This window comes from Leuresthes tenuis, unplaced genomic scaffold (genome assembly GCF_036924035.1).
Source record: "Leuresthes tenuis unplaced genomic scaffold, fLeuTen1.0.hap1 SCAF_5, whole genome shotgun sequence".
Classification (NCBI taxonomy): Eukaryota; Metazoa; Chordata; class Actinopteri; order Atheriniformes; family Atherinopsidae; genus Leuresthes; species Leuresthes tenuis.
This window is the reverse complement of record NW_027325359.1, coordinates 616328-633814: the sequence shown is the minus strand read 5'-3', so window position 1 is coordinate 633814 and position 17487 is coordinate 616328. Positions and strand designations below refer to the sequence as shown.

Below are 17487 nucleotides of genomic sequence, written 5' to 3'. Positions count from 1 at the left end.
CAGGTACAAAAAAGACAAAAAATTAAGTTAATGATGGGTTTCATGAAGGACATACAAGAGATCAGGTGGTGATTGTGTTATATTTTTTTATTAAAACATAAAAATGTACACATAACGTAAAAATACAGGAGAAATATAAGCAGGCTTTAACACATCTGATAGAGAATTAACACCTTGAGATGACTCAATGGGCAGCAGATGCTCATTAAAACTCTGTTCTTTTTATAGGCTTAAGTTTGCAGAAGTTTGAGCTCATCTTTTTCACATCTTTGTCTTCAGGAACAGTGCCATCTGCTGTCATACAGGTAGAGGGGAGGGCCCAAAGAGGCTCCCACATTCATGCCACTGCTGTGTGGAAGAAGCATGAGATTAAAACTTCTATTTCTCCTTAAGCCAGGATCTGGGATGTTTTCCACACTCTGATTAAATCCATCTGTATGGTTCTATGTGGCGGAAACACATCAAAAGTCCCATTTAGCAGAGCTGCAAACTGTCAGAAGTCTAACCCAGATTTGCCGGGTCACACTCAAGTAAACAATATTGTATTTTCACATTTTCTTTATCCGCTCGGTTTGGCTGACATTTTCCCAACGTTCAACTTCAAAAGCTAAATCCCCTGCTACGCTGTCGCCTGAACACGAGCAAAGTGACAGATTACAACTTTAAAGGAAAACTGGAATATTTTCAGCCGATGTAATAATGCTCTTGTCATCAAAACCGCACCCGAGAGACTTGAAATGATAATTGTAGCTGCTGCTTTGGTGAGGCTGAGACCCTCTTTCTGCACAGCTCCTAATAAAGATGCTAACAGGAACCTAAAAATGACTCCAGCCACGTAAAATCCTCATTTTTAAGTGCTATAATGCCACCATAACATAATTATTTTGCAAGAGGCAAATCAAGCAATCTGTTCTTTCCTCATGATCTTAATTTCTCCGTTTGGATGCGGTGCAGAAACCCATCAGTGCTTCGAAGTGAGAGTTAATGTCGAGGAGACGCGGAAGATTTGAGGCAGCATGTTGCTCAACTGGTAAAACATCTCTTCTGAGATACTCTGGCAACACAAAGAGAAACAAGAAGATTAGAGAGCAACGGGAACACAGACTGGAGGGAAACCATTTAAATCAGATAACTGAGCACATCTGGAGCAGTTCATGTAGCGCTAACCGTTAGCTGTTAGCCTCCAAAGTGTCCTTTTGGTTCACAGGGTCATTTCCCCTCAGGCTCCAGCAGCTGTGACTTTAACACATACCGTGTCACTCTAAGCGTTGCCACCCGTCAAACAAGAATGTTAAGCAATCTTAAAGCAAAGTCCCACACAAACACGCTGCATATATTTAGACGGAGGTGTGGGCAACAATGCTGCTTCAGAGGCTGCTATTCTGAATTGTGTCTGAGCATGTAGCTGACAGGAAGCCGATATGGTCGGGGGCCTTTGATGCCGCTCATTTTCCTCTCATCCTGTCAACATGAGATCACGCTATAGGCTCTCCTGCCTTCCCGACAAACCACAAAAGCTGTCGGTATGCAGCATCCAGCTGAGCCCGACGCACAGCGGCAGCCATCAGTCACTTGGTTTGAAAACTTTTCATCTTTTACACTTAAACTGTTCGATGCAGATTCATAAGAAAGTGAAACTGCTTCCCCCCCGGTTTTGGAAAGTAATCCCCCTGCTTGTCGCACATTACTGTGACTGAGTCTGAGATTTCTTTCATCACAACAGTGTAAATACAGTAGAGAAGAACCCTAAAGCTCTGTAATCTATGATTTACGGCAAGCTTTTCAAGCTTTCAAAGGTATGCGCTGCAGGACCAGGTGTGCCTTTTGTGACGTTGTGTACCTGTGAGGCCTTGGGTACATATTTCTTTTGAAATCACTGGAAGGCAATCGATCAAAGAACAATTGTGCATCCTAACCTAGAGGCTGTGAAGCCAAAAATACTCGTACAGGGCAAAGGAATTCCTGCTTTCGCTGTTCTGAATAGTGGGTCAAAGGTCAAACGTGTAAATAGGGAGTCTCTGTGGCCCCATCTCCTGCTCTGGAGCGTTTAACACAGGTCACCTAAATATAAATGAAGGCTGCTCGTCTGCCAGGGCTGTGGGGACAGAAGGAGTCTCCTTGCTCCTGGTCTGGTGAACAATAACCTGGTTGGTTATTATTGGACTTCTCTGAGAAGTTCTGTTCTTTTTCTTTTCACAAGTCAATTTGATCAAGTTGATTTCAACCATCTTTTTGCTCTTACCTTTGGCACCAGGAACTGGACTGTGCGTGATATTCCTCCATCCCACGAGGCCATTTCCATCATAAAACCTGCAAACGAAACCCTTTAACTTGCATGTAAATGAATATCTATCCACTTTAAATTACACATATGCCATATATAGCCCTTCTGTTATCATGTGTTTAAGCATGGAATTAACTGCTTTTAACACTTTAAGATCAAAACAAATGGCACAGAGCTAAAGTTTTGTTCAAATTCAGTCAAAAACCTGCACAGTACAAGGTGAAATAGAAAAAGCAGTGATCTAAATGTGATATAACTTTACCTTTGACACATTTGAATACCAGCTCGGCCCTCTTTAGACACCATGGGATGGTCATCTCCTGCAGAGCGATGAGACGGTGAGTTGTTTTGTTTGAAATGACCCTTTATTGGTCAAGCAGGTTAATATCCACCATTCTAATGTATTTACAACAGGATTAATAGGAAATACACGTGGATATATTGAAGATAAACAGCAAAGACTGGTGTATATATAGATATAATTCCATATATTGCCAGTAGAACTGGTTCATGGTATAAAATTATAATCTTTTTTCAGTCTTTTTCTGCAAATTCTGAAACTGCTTCCTGGGAAAAAACAATTCCACCTGCAAGGGTGAGAGAGGCAACAATAGAGTAGACTGAGGATGAAAAGCAGATTAAATTTCACCAAATTAGGGTGCCTGTTTATTACGCTGGATAAGAGCACTTCAGTCAGGAAATAAGATCCCACTATCACTATTTTTCTGCTGCTCAGGGGGAGGCCAAGCCTTGGCGTCAGGTTGTTTGTTGGAAAGACTCCAGAAAAACCTTCCGGCCAACGTTCAGAAAACCTGGTGCAAAGGAGGAATCCTCAGTCCTTTTATACTGTAAAATATGGTCATTTAAAGAATAGTAAAGGTAAAGTTCACCAACTTTCACCCAAACTACCTGTTTAGGAAGAACTTTTATATTAGTCACATTTTTTGCTTCTTCTTTCCAAATCGAAGATGTTAAAACAATATTCTAATATGTTAGATGAAGGCGATTTTATACTATTTAACACTTTGTGCTGTAATCGTTCACTAAATTAAAACTTAATACAAAACAAAAAGAAATTATGGCCAAAAGTTCATTTTTTTTTAATTGGCTCCATATGAATTAATTGGATTATGATTACAATGAATTGAATTCCAATTGGCTTGAATTGAACTATATTACTTAAGTGCCTTGAGATTGAACAATTGTTGTAATCTGGCGCTTTATAAATAAAATTTAATTGAAAAAAAAAAACCGAAGATTGCATTTGAAGGTGGGATTTATCCTAAATTATATTAACAGCTGAAATTAAAACGCCAGAGGCTTCTTCCTGGTTCTGGTTCTGCCAGAGGTTTCTTCCTGGTTCTGGTTCTGCCGGAGGTTTCTTCCTGGTTCTGGTTCTGGTTCTGCCAGAGGTTTCTTCCTGGTTCTGCCAGAGGTTTCTTCCTGGTTCTGGTTCTGCCAAAGGTTTCTTCCTGGTTCTGGTTCTGCCAGAGGTTTCTTCCTGGTTCTGCCAGAGGTTTCTTCTTTCCAAATCGAGGATGTTAAAACAACAGCTAAAGTAATATGTTAGATGAAGGCGATTTTATACTATTTAACACTTTGTGCTGTAAACAAAAAGAAATTATGGCCAAAAGTTCTTTTTTTTTTTTATTGGCTCCATATGAATTAATTGGATTATGATTACAATGAATTGAATTCCAATTGGCTTGAATTGGACTTTATTACTTAAGTGCCTTGAGATTGAACAATTGTTGTAATCTGGCGCTTTATAAATAAAATTTAATTGAAAAGAAAAAAACGAAGATTGCATTTGAAGGTGGGATTTATCCTAAATTATATTAACAGCTGAAATTAAAACGCCCGAGGTTTCTTCCTGGTTCTGGTTCTGCCAGAGGTTTCTTCCTGGTTCTGGTTCTGCCAGAGGTTTCTTCCTGAGTCTGGTTCTGCCAGAGGTTTCTTCCTGGTTCTGGTTCTGCCAGAGGTTTCTTCCTGGTTCTGCCAGAGGTTTCTTCCTGGTTCTGGTTCTGCCAAAGGTTTCTTCCTGGTTCTGGTTCTGCCAGAGGTTTCTTCTTTCCAAATCGAGGATGTTAAAACAACAGCTAAAGTAATATGTTAGATGAAGGCGATTTTATACTATTTAACACTTTGTGCTGTAAACAAAAAGAAATTATGGCCAAAAGTTCATTTTTTTTAATTGGCTCCATATGAATTAATTGGATCATGATTACAATGAATTGAATTCCAATTGGCTTGAATATTATTTAAGTGCCTTGAGATTGAACAATTGTTGTAATCTGGCGCTTTATAAATAAAATTTAATTGAAAAAAAAAAAACGAAGATTGCATTTGAAGGTGGGATTTATCCTAAATTATATTAAAGCACAATGCAACGCTATGAAGTCTCCTGCCAGGAAACCATGTTTAACCTGAATATGTCAACTCATATAATTAAGCTTGTCACTTTGTTCCAAAAGAAAAGATCTTAATGCCCTTTCAGTACTTTCTGAGCAGGTTACCGCTCCCCTCCTTTCAGTTCGGAGTGAGTTTGGCTCCGGGCCGCACAGTGACCTCAGAGACTAGTCATCTCTGCAATCTACCTTTGATCAAAGCTAGGAGTGTCACATAAGCTGTCACACACAACCTCACACCCTCTGGGAAACTTGCTGCTCCCATTCCGAGTCAGCAGCCCATATCCAAACGCTGCAGGCGTGGTTGGGAACGATCTTCGTGTTCAGACCCATGTCGACTGCCCCAAAGACCGAGGAGAAGGAAACTAATAGGACAGTATATTCTGCAGTGTTTGATCCCACTGAAGCAGGCTCCAGTGAGGAGTTGAGCTGGCAGAAAGCACTAAAAGCAGCTGTGGTCTCTAAAAAAAGCGTTTCCTCTCCACAAGCATTCAAACATGCATTATAATGCCACGTGTCAAATCTTCTATGTACTAAAAATGTACTAAAAATGCACTAAAAATGCACTAAAAATGCTCCGAAAGACAAAAACACCTAAAAATAAGACTGAGAGGAGCGGCCTCGTCGTACTTTGATTGCAGAACAAACCACACCGGTTGTCTCAGCTCTGAAACCCAAGAGCAGGCTTGTAAAAACACATCTCTCCTACACGAGAAACGCCTTAAATGAAGATGGAAAAGTTTGGATGCGAAAACAGAAGCTGTCAATTAAAACCCTCATCCTCCCGAGGCTGAGGAAATCAAAACGCTTTGGTTATATAAACCATTTCTTCTCCATTAGACGCGAGCAGAGAGGCTGCAGCGGGCATGTTGTGGCAGGAGTGCTCTGCAGACGGAGGCTTGGTGAGAAGTGGCGTTCCCTCCTGTGGGATCCTGCATTCGTCTTTATTATTTGGGATCTTTAATTAGCCAAATAACTGAAATGGATTCAACTTGCTACAGAAAAATCCCTTTATTCTGACCAGACTTTGGCCTGAAGTCTGCTTGATAGAGGTTCATCGGACACTTTGTTCAGCTTTGCTGTACTTTTAATCTGATGCAAAGTCAACAGACTGGTTTTTAGCTGAAAAGGGTGGTTATACCGCGATGAACAAGCTAGACCAGACCTGAGAGTGCGATGAATAAACAAGCAGAGACAGCGCAAACAAAAAGACGCTTTCACGGCCAGCAGGCTGAGGAAGTCCTCACAGAGCTGTGCTGTACATCCATGTTTCTGCTTCTTTTCACCTTTACTAGAGCTTGGGGACAGAAAATATCCAAACCAGCAACAAATGGTGAACAAAGCAGTATTATTGTGGCTTTTATGCACATTTTTGCCGCCCTTTTAACACTGAATCTGACATATAAACAATAAGGACCCTTATCTAAGCAGGGCTCATCTAAAAGATGAATCTCACACAAACATCAGAGCTGTGTGGCAACCAAACAGCAGCAAACATCTAACTTAAAGCTTTATTTGCACTGGATTTTCATCGTTTTATTGTGGGATGACCTCACTTTATGTTTAATGGTCTGACAAACCTGAATAAAGTTTAAAAAAGACGCTTTCACGGCCAGCAGGCTGAGGAAATCCTCACAGAGCTGTGCTGTACATCCATGTTTCTGCTTCTTTTCACCTTTACTAGAGCTTGGGCACAGAAAATATCCAAACCAGCAACAAATGGTGAACAAAGCAATATTATTGTGGCTTTTATGCGCATTTTTGCCGCCCTTTTAACACTGAATCTTACATATAAACAATAAGGACCCTTATCTAAGCAGGGCTCATCTAAAAGATGAATCTCACACAAACATCAGAGCTGTGTGGCAACCAAACAGCAGCAAACATCCAACTTAAAGCTTTATTTGCACTGGATTTTCATCGTTTTATTGTGGGATGACCTCACTTTATGTTTGATGGTCTGACAAACCTGAATAAAGTTTAAAAAAAGACGCTTTCACGGCCAGCAGGCTGAGGAAATCCTCACAGAGCTGTGCTGTACATCCATGTTTCTGCTTCTTTTCACCTTTACTAGAGCTTAGGGACAGAAAATATCCAAACCAGCAACAAATGGTGAACAAAGCACTATTATTGTGGCTTTTATGCGCATTTTTGCCGCCCTTTTAACACTGAATCTTACATATAAACAGTAAGGACCCTTATCTAAGCAGGGCTCATCTAAAAGATGAATCTCACACAAACATCAGAGCTGTGTGGCAACCAAACAGCAGCAAACATCCAACTTAAAGCTTTATTTGCACTGGATTTTCATCGTTTTATTGTGGGATGACCTCACTTTATGTTTGATGGTCTGACAAACCTGAATAAAGTTTAAAAAAGACGCTTTCACGGCCAGCAGGCTGAGGAAGTCCTCACAGAGCTGTGCTGTACATCCATGTTTCTGCTTCTTTTCACCTTTACTAGAGCTTGGGGACAGAAAATATCCAAACCAGCAACAAATGGTGAACAAAGCAGTATTATTGTGGCTTTTATGCGCATTTTTGCCGCCCTTTTAACACTGAATCTGACATATAAACAATAAGGACCCTTATCTAAGCAGGGCTCATCTAAAAGATGAATCTCACACAAACATCAGAGCTGTGTGGCAACCAAACAGCAGCAAACATCCAACTTAAAGCTTTATTTGCACTGGATTTTCATCGTTTTATTGTGGGATGACCTCACTTTATGTTGGATGGTCTGACAAACCTGAATAAAGTTTAAAAAAGACGCTTTCACGGCCAGCAGGCTGAGGAAGTCCTCACAGAGCTGTGCTGTACATCCATGTTTCTGCTTCTTTTCACCTTTACTAGAGCTTAGGGACAGAAAATATCCAAACCAGCAACAAATGGTGAACAAAGCAGTATTATTGTGGCTTTTATGCACATTTTTGCCGCCCTTTTAACACTGAATCTTACATATAAACAGTAAGGACCCTTATCTAAGCAGGGCTCATCTAAAAGATGAATCTCACACAAACATCAGAGCTGTGTGGCAACCAAACAGCAGCAAACATCCAACTTAAAGCTTTATTTGCACTGGATTTTCATCGTTTTATTGTGGGATGACCTCACTTTATGTTGGATGGTCTGACAAACCTGAATAAAGTTTAAAAAAGACGCTTTCACGGCCAGCAGGCTGAGGAAATCCTCACAGAGCTGTGCTGTACATCCATGTTTCTGCTTCTTTTCACCTTTACTAGAGCTTGGGGACAGAAAATATCCAAACCAGCAACAAATGGTGAACAAAGCACTATTATTGTGGCTTTTATGCGTATTTTTGCCGCCCTTTTAACACTGAATCTTACATATAAACAATAAGGACCCTTATCTAAGCAGGGCTCATCTAAAAGATGAATCTCACACAAACATCAGAGCTGTGTGGCAACCAAACAGCAGCAAACATCCAACTTAAAGCTTTATTTGCACTGGATTTTCATCGTTTTATTGTGGGATGACCTCACTTTATGTTTGATGGTCTGACAAACCTGAATAAAGTTAAAAAAAAGACGCCATATTCTGACCTCTGGGAGTAGGAGAAGTCTTATTGGGACTCATCCTGATGCTTTAAAGCCTGCATTTCAGAGACTAAACCATTTAAGCCTTAACACCTGAGCACAACCCTGATGGAAGGTGCTACATCAACTTCTGAGAGACTTCATCAGAGGACTCATTTCCCAAATCTAAATGCTTTAAATCCAAGTGAAAACAAACAAATTTAGGTATTACTGCTACAAGAAATAGTCCACAACACATTTATTCAACTCACTGAACTCCCCAGGCTACCTGCAGCCACTGAATCAAATTCACGCCCCAGATGCTTGCCTCCAGAGTGAATTCTGGGTTGGCAGTCGGCACCCTGCTATTTAAACTCAGTCATACGGGGTTATGCTCCCTCTTGACCACTGTGCTCCTCTCAGGAATGCCATCTGGTGCTGCCAGTCCTGTGCACAATCCAGACTGCTCTCATTTGTGGTTCCACAAAGCTTGAACGACTCGCCAAAGGCCAGCAGACAAGAGACGTCTCTCTGTGCCTTTAAGAATGTCGAGAAGCTTATTTCCTCCAATTACGCCTTCTCTATGAAATAAAAAGCCTAAGTCACACTCACTTTGCTCTTATTCAGCAGTACTGAGGTTTATTCCTGCACTGAAGCTTGAAAACTGGGCCTAACTTTGTCGGTTAACTCTCACCTCGGACATATCATGGACCAGCAGGAGAGGAACGGTGACGGTGGTGATGTCATGTGTGCAGCAGACCTTCAGGATGTTCCTCAAACCCATGATGGCCGGGTCCCGGGCCGTGATGTTACCCGAGCGCACGTTGTCGTCCACACAGAGGTGGAAGACGGCGTGGACCTCCGACAGGTTGGAGTGCCGTGAGATATAAAACTCACCTTGAAGAAGACGGGACAGATTAAGACAGATTATGATGAAGAAGCTGTTAAGTTGCTGGTCAGGATGTAGTTACCTGGTAAGATATTTGAGGGGTTTCTTTCCACCGTTTTGCTCTTATCATCAACTCCATTCTTTCGACTCTCTGTAAACATAGAGAATAACTGCAAAAACTGCATGAAAAGTATGTGAAAGTATGATTTATTTAATATTTCAGACGGATTTCAAGCCAACAGGAACGTTTCTACAGAAACATTCCACTGAACTTAGGCTGTGATGAGGATCTGGACAAAGTTTCCTGTACTTCTGCACATTCTGTTTAATCCTTTTCTACTACTGCTGAAATGATCCAGCTCCCTAAGAAGGTCTGCTGTATAAACCTTCAGTGATACTGCCGTGTTACAGCAGGTTTTTATTAAATAAAAGAGCTTTACTCTCACGTTTCCACAATAAAAACAAAGATTTTCTTCTCATCTTCCTGGATATCAAATCAAGAAAGTTCAACATAAACCTCTGAATATGTTTATGCATTTAGCTTTTATCCAAAGCAACTTACAGGTAGGGTAAAGGGGGTCTTGCCTAAGGACCCCTACTGGAGGTAATACCTTTCATGCCGGGGATTTGAACCCAGATCTCCCACATGGAAGGTGGCAATCTTACAGTTTATAATGAGATATAATGAGATGTGGGAACATAAAACAGCAACTCAAAGATGGCACAGCTGATTGCACCACAAGGCCAGTAATGCAACCATCAGTTTGGCATTATATAAACTAGAAAATAAATAAAAAAGACACCTCAGTCATCAGCGAAGCTGAGAAACAAACAGATTGAGGATGAGTCACTCAGCTCACTAACCAGGTTGGTCCTTCTGCTTGCTGCTCCGCTGGTTCCTTGCAAGCAGCAGCACCTGCTGCACCTCCTCCAGCTGCTCCTCCAGGCAGGAAAAGTGGAAGTCTGTGCACTCCTTTGCCACCGTTGCAAAGTCTGGAGATCAACGAGGAACAGGTCAGGGACGAAATGATGAAGGAAAACGGGCTAAATACGAAGAAATGGATGGTTCTGGAGCAGGTTGCTCAAACTGAAAGGTGAAAGCAGGTCACTGAGGTCAGTTTGATTATCTAGAACCGGCAAGAAGGCCTAAACCAAAACATTAATCTGGGAGGTAGAGCCTTCAGTTATCAGGCCCCTAAAAGCAGAACGGGAGGCAGAGCCTTCAGTTATCAGGCCCCTAAAAGCAGAACGGGAGGCAGAGCCTTCAGTTATCAGGCCCCTAAAAGCAGAATGGGAGGCAGAGCCTTCAGTTATCAGGCCCCTAAAAGCAGAATGGGAGGCAGAGCCTTCAGTTATCAGGCCCCTAAAAGCAGAATGGGAGGCAGAGCCTTCAGTTATCAGGCCCCTAAAAGCAGAATGGGAGGCAGAGCCTTCAGTTATCAGGCCCCTAAAAGCAGAATGGGAGGCAGAGCCTTCAGTTATCAGGCCCCTAAAAGCAGAATGGGAGGCAGAGCCTTCAGTTATCAGGCCCCTAAAAGCAGAATGGGAGGCAGAGCCTTCAGTTATCAGGCCCCTAAAAGCAGAATGGGAGGCAGAGCCTTCAGTTATCAGGCCCCTAAAAGCAGAATGGGAGGCAGAGCCTTCAGTTATCAGGCCCCTAAAAGCAGAATGGGAGGCAGAGCCTTCAGTTATCAGGCCCCTAAAAGCAGAATGGGAGGCAGAGCCTTCAGTTATCAGGCCCCTAAAAGCAGAATGGGAGGCAGAGCCTTCAGTTATTAGGCCCCTAAAAGCAGAATGGGAGGCAGAGCCTTCAGTTATCAGGCCCCTAACAGCAGAATGGGAGGCAGAGCCTTCAGTTATCAGGCCCCTAAAAGCAGAATGGGAGGCAGAGCCTTCAGTTATCAGGCCCCTAAAAGCAGAATGGGAGGCAGAGCCTTCAGTTATCAGGCCCCTAAAAGCAGAATGGGAGGCAGAGCCTTCAGTTATCAGGCCCCTAACAGCAGAATGGGAGGCAGAGCCTTCAGTTATCAGGCCCCTAAAAGCAGAATGGGAGGCAGAGCCTTCAGTTATCAGGCCCCTAAAAGCAGAATGGGAGGCAGAGCCTTCAGTTATCAGGCCCCTAAAAGCAGAATGGGAGGCAGAGCCTTCAGTTATCAGGCCCCTAAAAGCAGAATGGGAGGCAGAGCCTTCAGTTATCAGGCCCCTAAAAGCAGAATGGGAGGCAGAGCCTTCAGTTATCAGGCCCCTAAAAGCAGAATGGGAGGCAGAGCCTTCAGTTATCAGGCCCCTAAAAGCAGAATGGGAGGCAGAGCCTTCAGTTATCAGGCCCCTAAAAGCAGAATGGGAGGCAGAGCCTTCAGTTATCAGGCCCCTAAAAGCAGAATGGGAGGCAGAGCCTTCAGTTATCAGGCCCCTAAAAGCAGAATGGGAGGCAGAGCCTTCAGTTATCAGGCCCCTAAAAGCAGAATGGGAGGCAGAGCCTTCAGTTATCAGGCCCCTAAAAGCAGAATGGGAGGCAGAGCCTTCAGTTATTAGGCCCCTAAAAGCAGAATGGGAGGCAGAGCCTTCAGTTATCAGGCCCCTAACAGCAGAATGGGAGGCAGAGCCTTCAGTTATCAGGCCCCTAAAAGCAGAATGGGAGGCAGAGCCTTCAGTTATCAGGCCCCTAAAAGCAGAATGGGAGGCAGAGCCTTCAGTTATCAGGCCCCTAAAAGCAGAATGGGAGGCAGAGCCTTCAGTTATCAGGCCCCTAACAGCAGAATGGGAGGCAGAGCCTTCAGTTATCAGGCCCCTAAAAGCAGAATGGGAGGCAGAGCCTTCAGTTATCAGGCCCCTAAAAGCAGAATGGGAGGCAGAGCCTTCAGTTATCAGGCCCCTAAAAGCAGAATGGGAGGCAGAGCCTTCAGTTATCAGGCCCCTAAAAGCAGAATGGGAGGCAGAGCCTTCAGTTATCAGGCCCCTAAAAGCAGAATGGGAGGCAGAGCCTTCAGTTATCAGGCCCCTAAAAGCAGAATGGGAGGCAGAGCCTTCAGTTATCAGGCCCCTCTCTGTGGAACCAGCTGCCAGTTTGGCTTCAGGAAGCAGACACCCTCTCTACCTTTAAGATCAGGCTGAAACTCTCCTTTTTGATAAAGCTTATAGTTAGGGATGGCTCAGGTGAGCCTGAAACATCCCATAGTTAAGCTGCTATAGGCCCAGACTGCAGGTTTCCTTGTGGTTCCCACAGTCCCTCCATTTAGACTCAAATGACCTCATCTGTGGGAATTAGAATCAATATTTCAGGTTTCTCCTAATCAAATATTGTATATTCAATCAATTGTATATAATATAATAATATATATAATATTTTTTGGATGTTGCACAGCAGTTTCTCTCAGGATAAATAAAGCTTCTTGAGTCTTGAATCTAAAATATTTTTAAGATCAGGCTGAAACTTTCCTTTCTGATAAAGCTGATAGTTAGGGATGGCTCAGGTGAGCCTGAAACATCCCATAGTTCTGCTGCTATAGGCCCAGCCTGCTGGGGGACCTCATCTGTCACACCTTTCCTCACTTTGCTCTTTTTCCTCCTGTTTAATTTCTCAAATGATTTTATGTCCATGTGACATTATTGTGGTTATTAACTTGTGTTTCCCTGTTCCAGCAGGTATCCTTTGAATGGTGTTATGGTGTTTTTCCCCCCTCTTTTCCCTCTTTTCTGTCTTCTCAAACCCCAGCTGGTCCAGGCGGATGGACACCCTTCCTGGTTCTGCTTCTGCCAGAGGTTTCTTCCTGGTTCTGGTTCTGCCAGAGGTTTCTTCCTGGTTCTGCCAGAGGTTTCTTCCTGGTTCTGGTTCTGCCAGAGGTTTCTTCCTGGTTCTGGTTCTGCCAGAGGGTTCTTCCTGGTTCTGCCAGAGGTTTCTTCCTGGTTCTGGTCCTGCCAGAGGGTTCTTCCTGGTTCTGGTTCTGCCAGAGGTTTCTTCCTGGTTCTGGTTCTGCCAGAGGGTTCTTCCTGGTTCTGCCAGAGGTTTCTTCCTGGTTCTGGTTCTGCCAGAGGTTTCTTCCTGGTTCTGGTTCTGCCAGAGGTTTCTTCCTGGTTCTGGTTCTGCCAGAGGTTTCTTCCTGGTTCTGGTTCTGCCAGAGGTTTCTTCCTGTTAAAGGGAGTCGTTCCTTTCCACAGTCCCTCAGGCTCAGGACGGGAGATTGGACTGAAGACAAGTTTCGGTCCAATCTGTTGGTTTCCTTAGCTCGGATATTATTTTTGAATTGGCTCCATATGAATTAATTGGATTATGATTACAATGAATTGAATTCCAATTGGCTTGAATTGGACTATATTACTTAAGTGCCTTGAGATGACAATTGTTGTAATCTGGCACCATATAAATAAAGTTGAACTGAATTGAATTGAATTAATCTCATGAATTAGATCCTCCAAAACACAATAAAACATAACGAAGACCAGAGCGTTGCCTTCACCGGCCACAGCGGCTGACCTCTCTTGATGCCGCTGTAGGAGTTGACCCTGTTGTCCACCAGCAGCACCAGCCCGCAGAGTGAGGACGAGTACAGCGAAAGCGCCGTCTGCAGGCGCCGCAGCTTCGCTCCACTGCTGCCGTGCCGGCGGTGTTTACAGAAATCGAGCACGTCTGCTCGGACGAGCCGCAGGTTGTGCATCGTTTTCAGCTGTGCCCCTGAAGAAAAAGCACAAAGATTCTTTTAAAGGCCGGGTTTTCTACAGGAAAAAGGCAAGAAAATACGAAAGGGAGGTAAGCACACAGGAGGTCAAGTACCAAGGTGTATGGTGAAGCTCTCCTCCAGCTGAGGCTGCTCCTCAAACATCCTCGGCCCTGAATCTGCTGCCTCTGACAGCTGGCTGGGCTGCACCTTAATCTCCTCACTGGAAAGAAATCAGTCCATTTGAATAGATATCACACACAGGCCAGCCATCTATCCATCAGCTTATGAATGCTCATCGCTGAGAGGGTCCCAGGGCAGGGATGAGGAGACTTACGCGACTCTTACAGGGCGATATGAGCTAGTTTCTAACACAGAACATGATGGTTCAAGGAAAGAAATGAGTTAAAATACAGGGTGTTGAATTTAGGTTACATCAAACTGCAATTCAGAGCCGTAAAACCCGGCATTTAACTGGGCAGCAGTTGTTGCTTTTCTGTCTTTTGAAAAGCCTTCCATTCAGATTCTGCCTCTATAAGGTGTTCAAAGTGCTGACTTACAATGTTTCCAGTTCCACCCACACAAGATAATGATTTTATCATGCAATGCAGGGTCAGCACATTGCATGAGAAGCTCCCAGCATGCAGGTCCTGCTGGTTTTTCATATAACATCCCATAAATGGGGCAACAGACTCAGCAGCCCGTGTGCAGAGGATCCAGCTCCTGGACTCAGCCCGAACCCCTAAGTTTGGGCCATTTGCTTCATGTCACCCCCCCTCCATTTGGTGAATTTAAACCACCAATCTGCAGGGTTAAATTATTGTTCATCACATGAAAAATCTTGACCTCAGGTGCAAAGCTTCGGCCCACTTCAATTACTTGAAGTTGTAGCTAAATGCAGCTCCTCCCTGAGTAAAGATTTCATGCAGATGGTTCGTTTGTTCTTTGCTCTTTTAACAAGCTGATAAATTAATCAACACAATAAGTTGCACTTGTTACAGTCTATGATTAAGCTGCTTCAATCAACCTATTTTAAAAGTCCAAGTTGTGAGACTTTATCATCAAATTCTTCTTTGCAGTCGAGCTGGAACTGAAGATTTGTATTTTTTTCCCTTAAGAAAAGATTAAAGATTCTCTCAACAGAGAACAGTAGGACTGAAAAAGGTCTGTTTCGGTGCATTTGTGGATAAAAAGGTCTAAAAATGCAAATAAGAGGAGAGAATATGACGTTGACTTAATGCATCAATTTGTTTTGACGACATATTGGATTCCTGATTACTCTGAGGCCATCTTTTGGATGCACAGACCCTGATTTATACCTTCAGGACAGTGTTTTCGATGCTCAAACTGTAGGATTAGCCTTTAAAATCATGACTCTATCACCTCTTGATAGAGTTTTCAGGTGAAAACACATCTCAATTATCAGAAATGTGACTTATTAAGATGAATATTAAGATTTATTGTCATGTAAAGGGAAAAACACAAAGTTTCTCCCTCATATTAAACCCATCCAGGTTGGCACCTGTTGAACACGTGCACACGCACATGCACAGGGTCACAGCGCCTGGTTATTGGACAAAACACTCTACCCACTGAGCTGCCACTTATGAAAACTGCTCCAAGTATTTCAAAGTATTTTAATTAGTTTACTTTAATAAAGTGGCCCAGAAAATAGGGTTTTTGCAGGTGGTTCTCAACAGAAAACGAGTCGCATGTTGGAATGAGGGCGCCACCTTGTGAGGATAACCCTTTCTCACGTGTACCTTCGACCCACATGCAGTCTGTGCTGCTGTGACTCCTCAAAACGGTCAAATCTGATGGAGAAAAGGCAGCTTAGAAAGCTCAAAACGGTCAAATCTGATGGAGAAAAGGCAGCTTAGAACGCTCAAAACTGTCAAATCTGATGGAGAAAAGGCAGCTTAGAAAGCTCAAAACGGTCAAATCTGATGGAGAAAAGGCAGCTTAGAACGCTCAAAACTGTTAAATCTGATGGAGAAAAGGCAGCTTAGAACGGTCAAATCTGATGGAGAAAAGGCAGCTTAGAACGCTCAAAACGGTCAAATCTGATGGAGAAAAGGCAGCTTAGAACGCTCAAAACTGTCAAATCTGATGGAGAAAAGGCAGCTTAGAACGCTCAAAACGGTCAAATCTGATGGAGAAAAGGCAGCTTAGAACGCTCAAAACTGTCAAATCTGATGGAGAAAAGGCAGCTTAGAACGCTCAAAACGGTCAAATCTGATGGAGAAAAGGCAGCTTAGAACGCTCAAAACTGTCAAATCTGATGGAGAAAAGGCAGCTTAGAACGCTCAAATCTGATGGAGAAAAGGCAGCTTAGAACGCTCAAAACTGTTAAATCTGATGGAGAAAAAGCAGCTTAGAACGCTCAAAACGGTCAAATCTGATGGAGAAAAGGCAGCTTAGAACGGTCAAAACTGTTAAATCTGATGGAGAAAAAGCAGCTTAGAACCAGGAAGTGAATCACAGTTCGAAGGACGCCGTATCACTGACCCCGATGCTCTCCATCTGCTCAAATCCACTCATTTCTGCAGTGAGTGGATGCATTTTATGTGATTTTGAAGCTCAGGATCAGCTCTGTGGAGGATCTGCTAATTCTGATCCTCTAAAGAATCTTTTTAGACACATTTCGAGTTATTAAACTTCCAAAACTATTAATTTTAGTTTTATGAGGCACCATGTTGCTGATAAAGAACAGCTTTAAGGCGAGATGTTGACTTATATCCTCCCTTCACACGCATACAAACATTTCTTTTCATTTCTCTGAGAGCACAAACGCAGATGAACTCACTTGATTATACTGCTGTTGTTGGATTTCTGCAGATCCTGGTGCAGTTTAATGACCCACTCTTGATACTCCTGCTTCTGGATTTCAGTCACTTGCTGAAGCTCACTGGTCCACTTGTTCTCCAAGACCTTTCAAGAGAATAAAGTAAAAAAATGAATAACGCCGGTGCAGAATTGATGCTTCAGCAGGACAGTTCCTGAGCTGAATCCCCCTTTTTACCTGCTGTGCATCAAAGTGTTGGGATGCTACTGCATTTACATCCTGGTCACTCAATGTATTCCCAAGCTCATGCATGACTTTGTCCATTTCTGCTGCTTGCCTACCAGACAGAGAAATATCCACTGATTAAATTAGACAAACTTAGACATCTCTATCCACAGCCGGATGAGGTTTATATGAATTAAGCTTAATTTAGGACTTCTTATGTGCAACAATCACAAAGTAATACGTCCATAAGGCCAATATAAGATAAGAAAGCATGATTAAAAGGTGTTTGTGTGTATTTTCTAAGCAGAAGTGCAGCAAACCTTAATCTAATGGTAAAGTAAGACTTGATATGAAGTCTGTTGGAGTCTTTTTAACCTGTGAATTATTCATAGGTCAGTTTAAGTGGCTTACAAACAAAACAAAACCTTTGAAAATAGTGAAGAACAAGGACTGGCTTTAATAAAGAAAGAAAAAGGAGCCAATATTTAAAAAAAACTCATAAATTTCCATTATTCTGAACAGATCAACTGGGCCTTATGTGTCTAAAGCAGGCAGATTTCACCAGAACAAGCCAGAATCTCATATTTCAGACTGGATTACGATCATATAATGTTTGACTTTCAACTTGACCTTCAACTCTCAGCACATTAACTCATATGTTTCCATTATTCTGAACAGATCAACTGGGCCTTATGTGTCTAAAGCA

At 42.8% G+C, this 17487-nt stretch overlaps 1 protein-coding gene across 1 annotated transcript in view; it reads right to left on the bottom strand.

The window, feature by feature from the left end:
- Positions 1-219: 219 nt before the first annotated feature.
- Positions 220-17487, bottom strand: part of ferry3 (FERRY endosomal RAB5 effector complex subunit 3) — a 28897-nt gene continuing 11629 nt past the window's right edge. The window contains exons 5-14 of the mRNA XM_072385383.1: positions 16794-16893; positions 16578-16702; positions 13888-13994; positions 13591-13788; positions 9981-10109; positions 9199-9267; positions 8922-9124; positions 2547-2604; positions 2243-2310; positions 220-1054 (exon numbers count right to left, since the gene is read on the bottom strand). Of these exons, the coding sequence (XP_072241484.1) occupies positions 962-1054; positions 2243-2310; positions 2547-2604; positions 8922-9124; positions 9199-9267; positions 9981-10109; positions 13591-13788; positions 13888-13994; positions 16578-16702; positions 16794-16893 (1150 nt within the window). The 3' untranslated portion in view covers positions 220-961. The remainder of the gene's footprint in view (positions 1055-2242; positions 2311-2546; positions 2605-8921; positions 9125-9198; positions 9268-9980; positions 10110-13590; positions 13789-13887; positions 13995-16577; positions 16703-16793; positions 16894-17487) is intronic.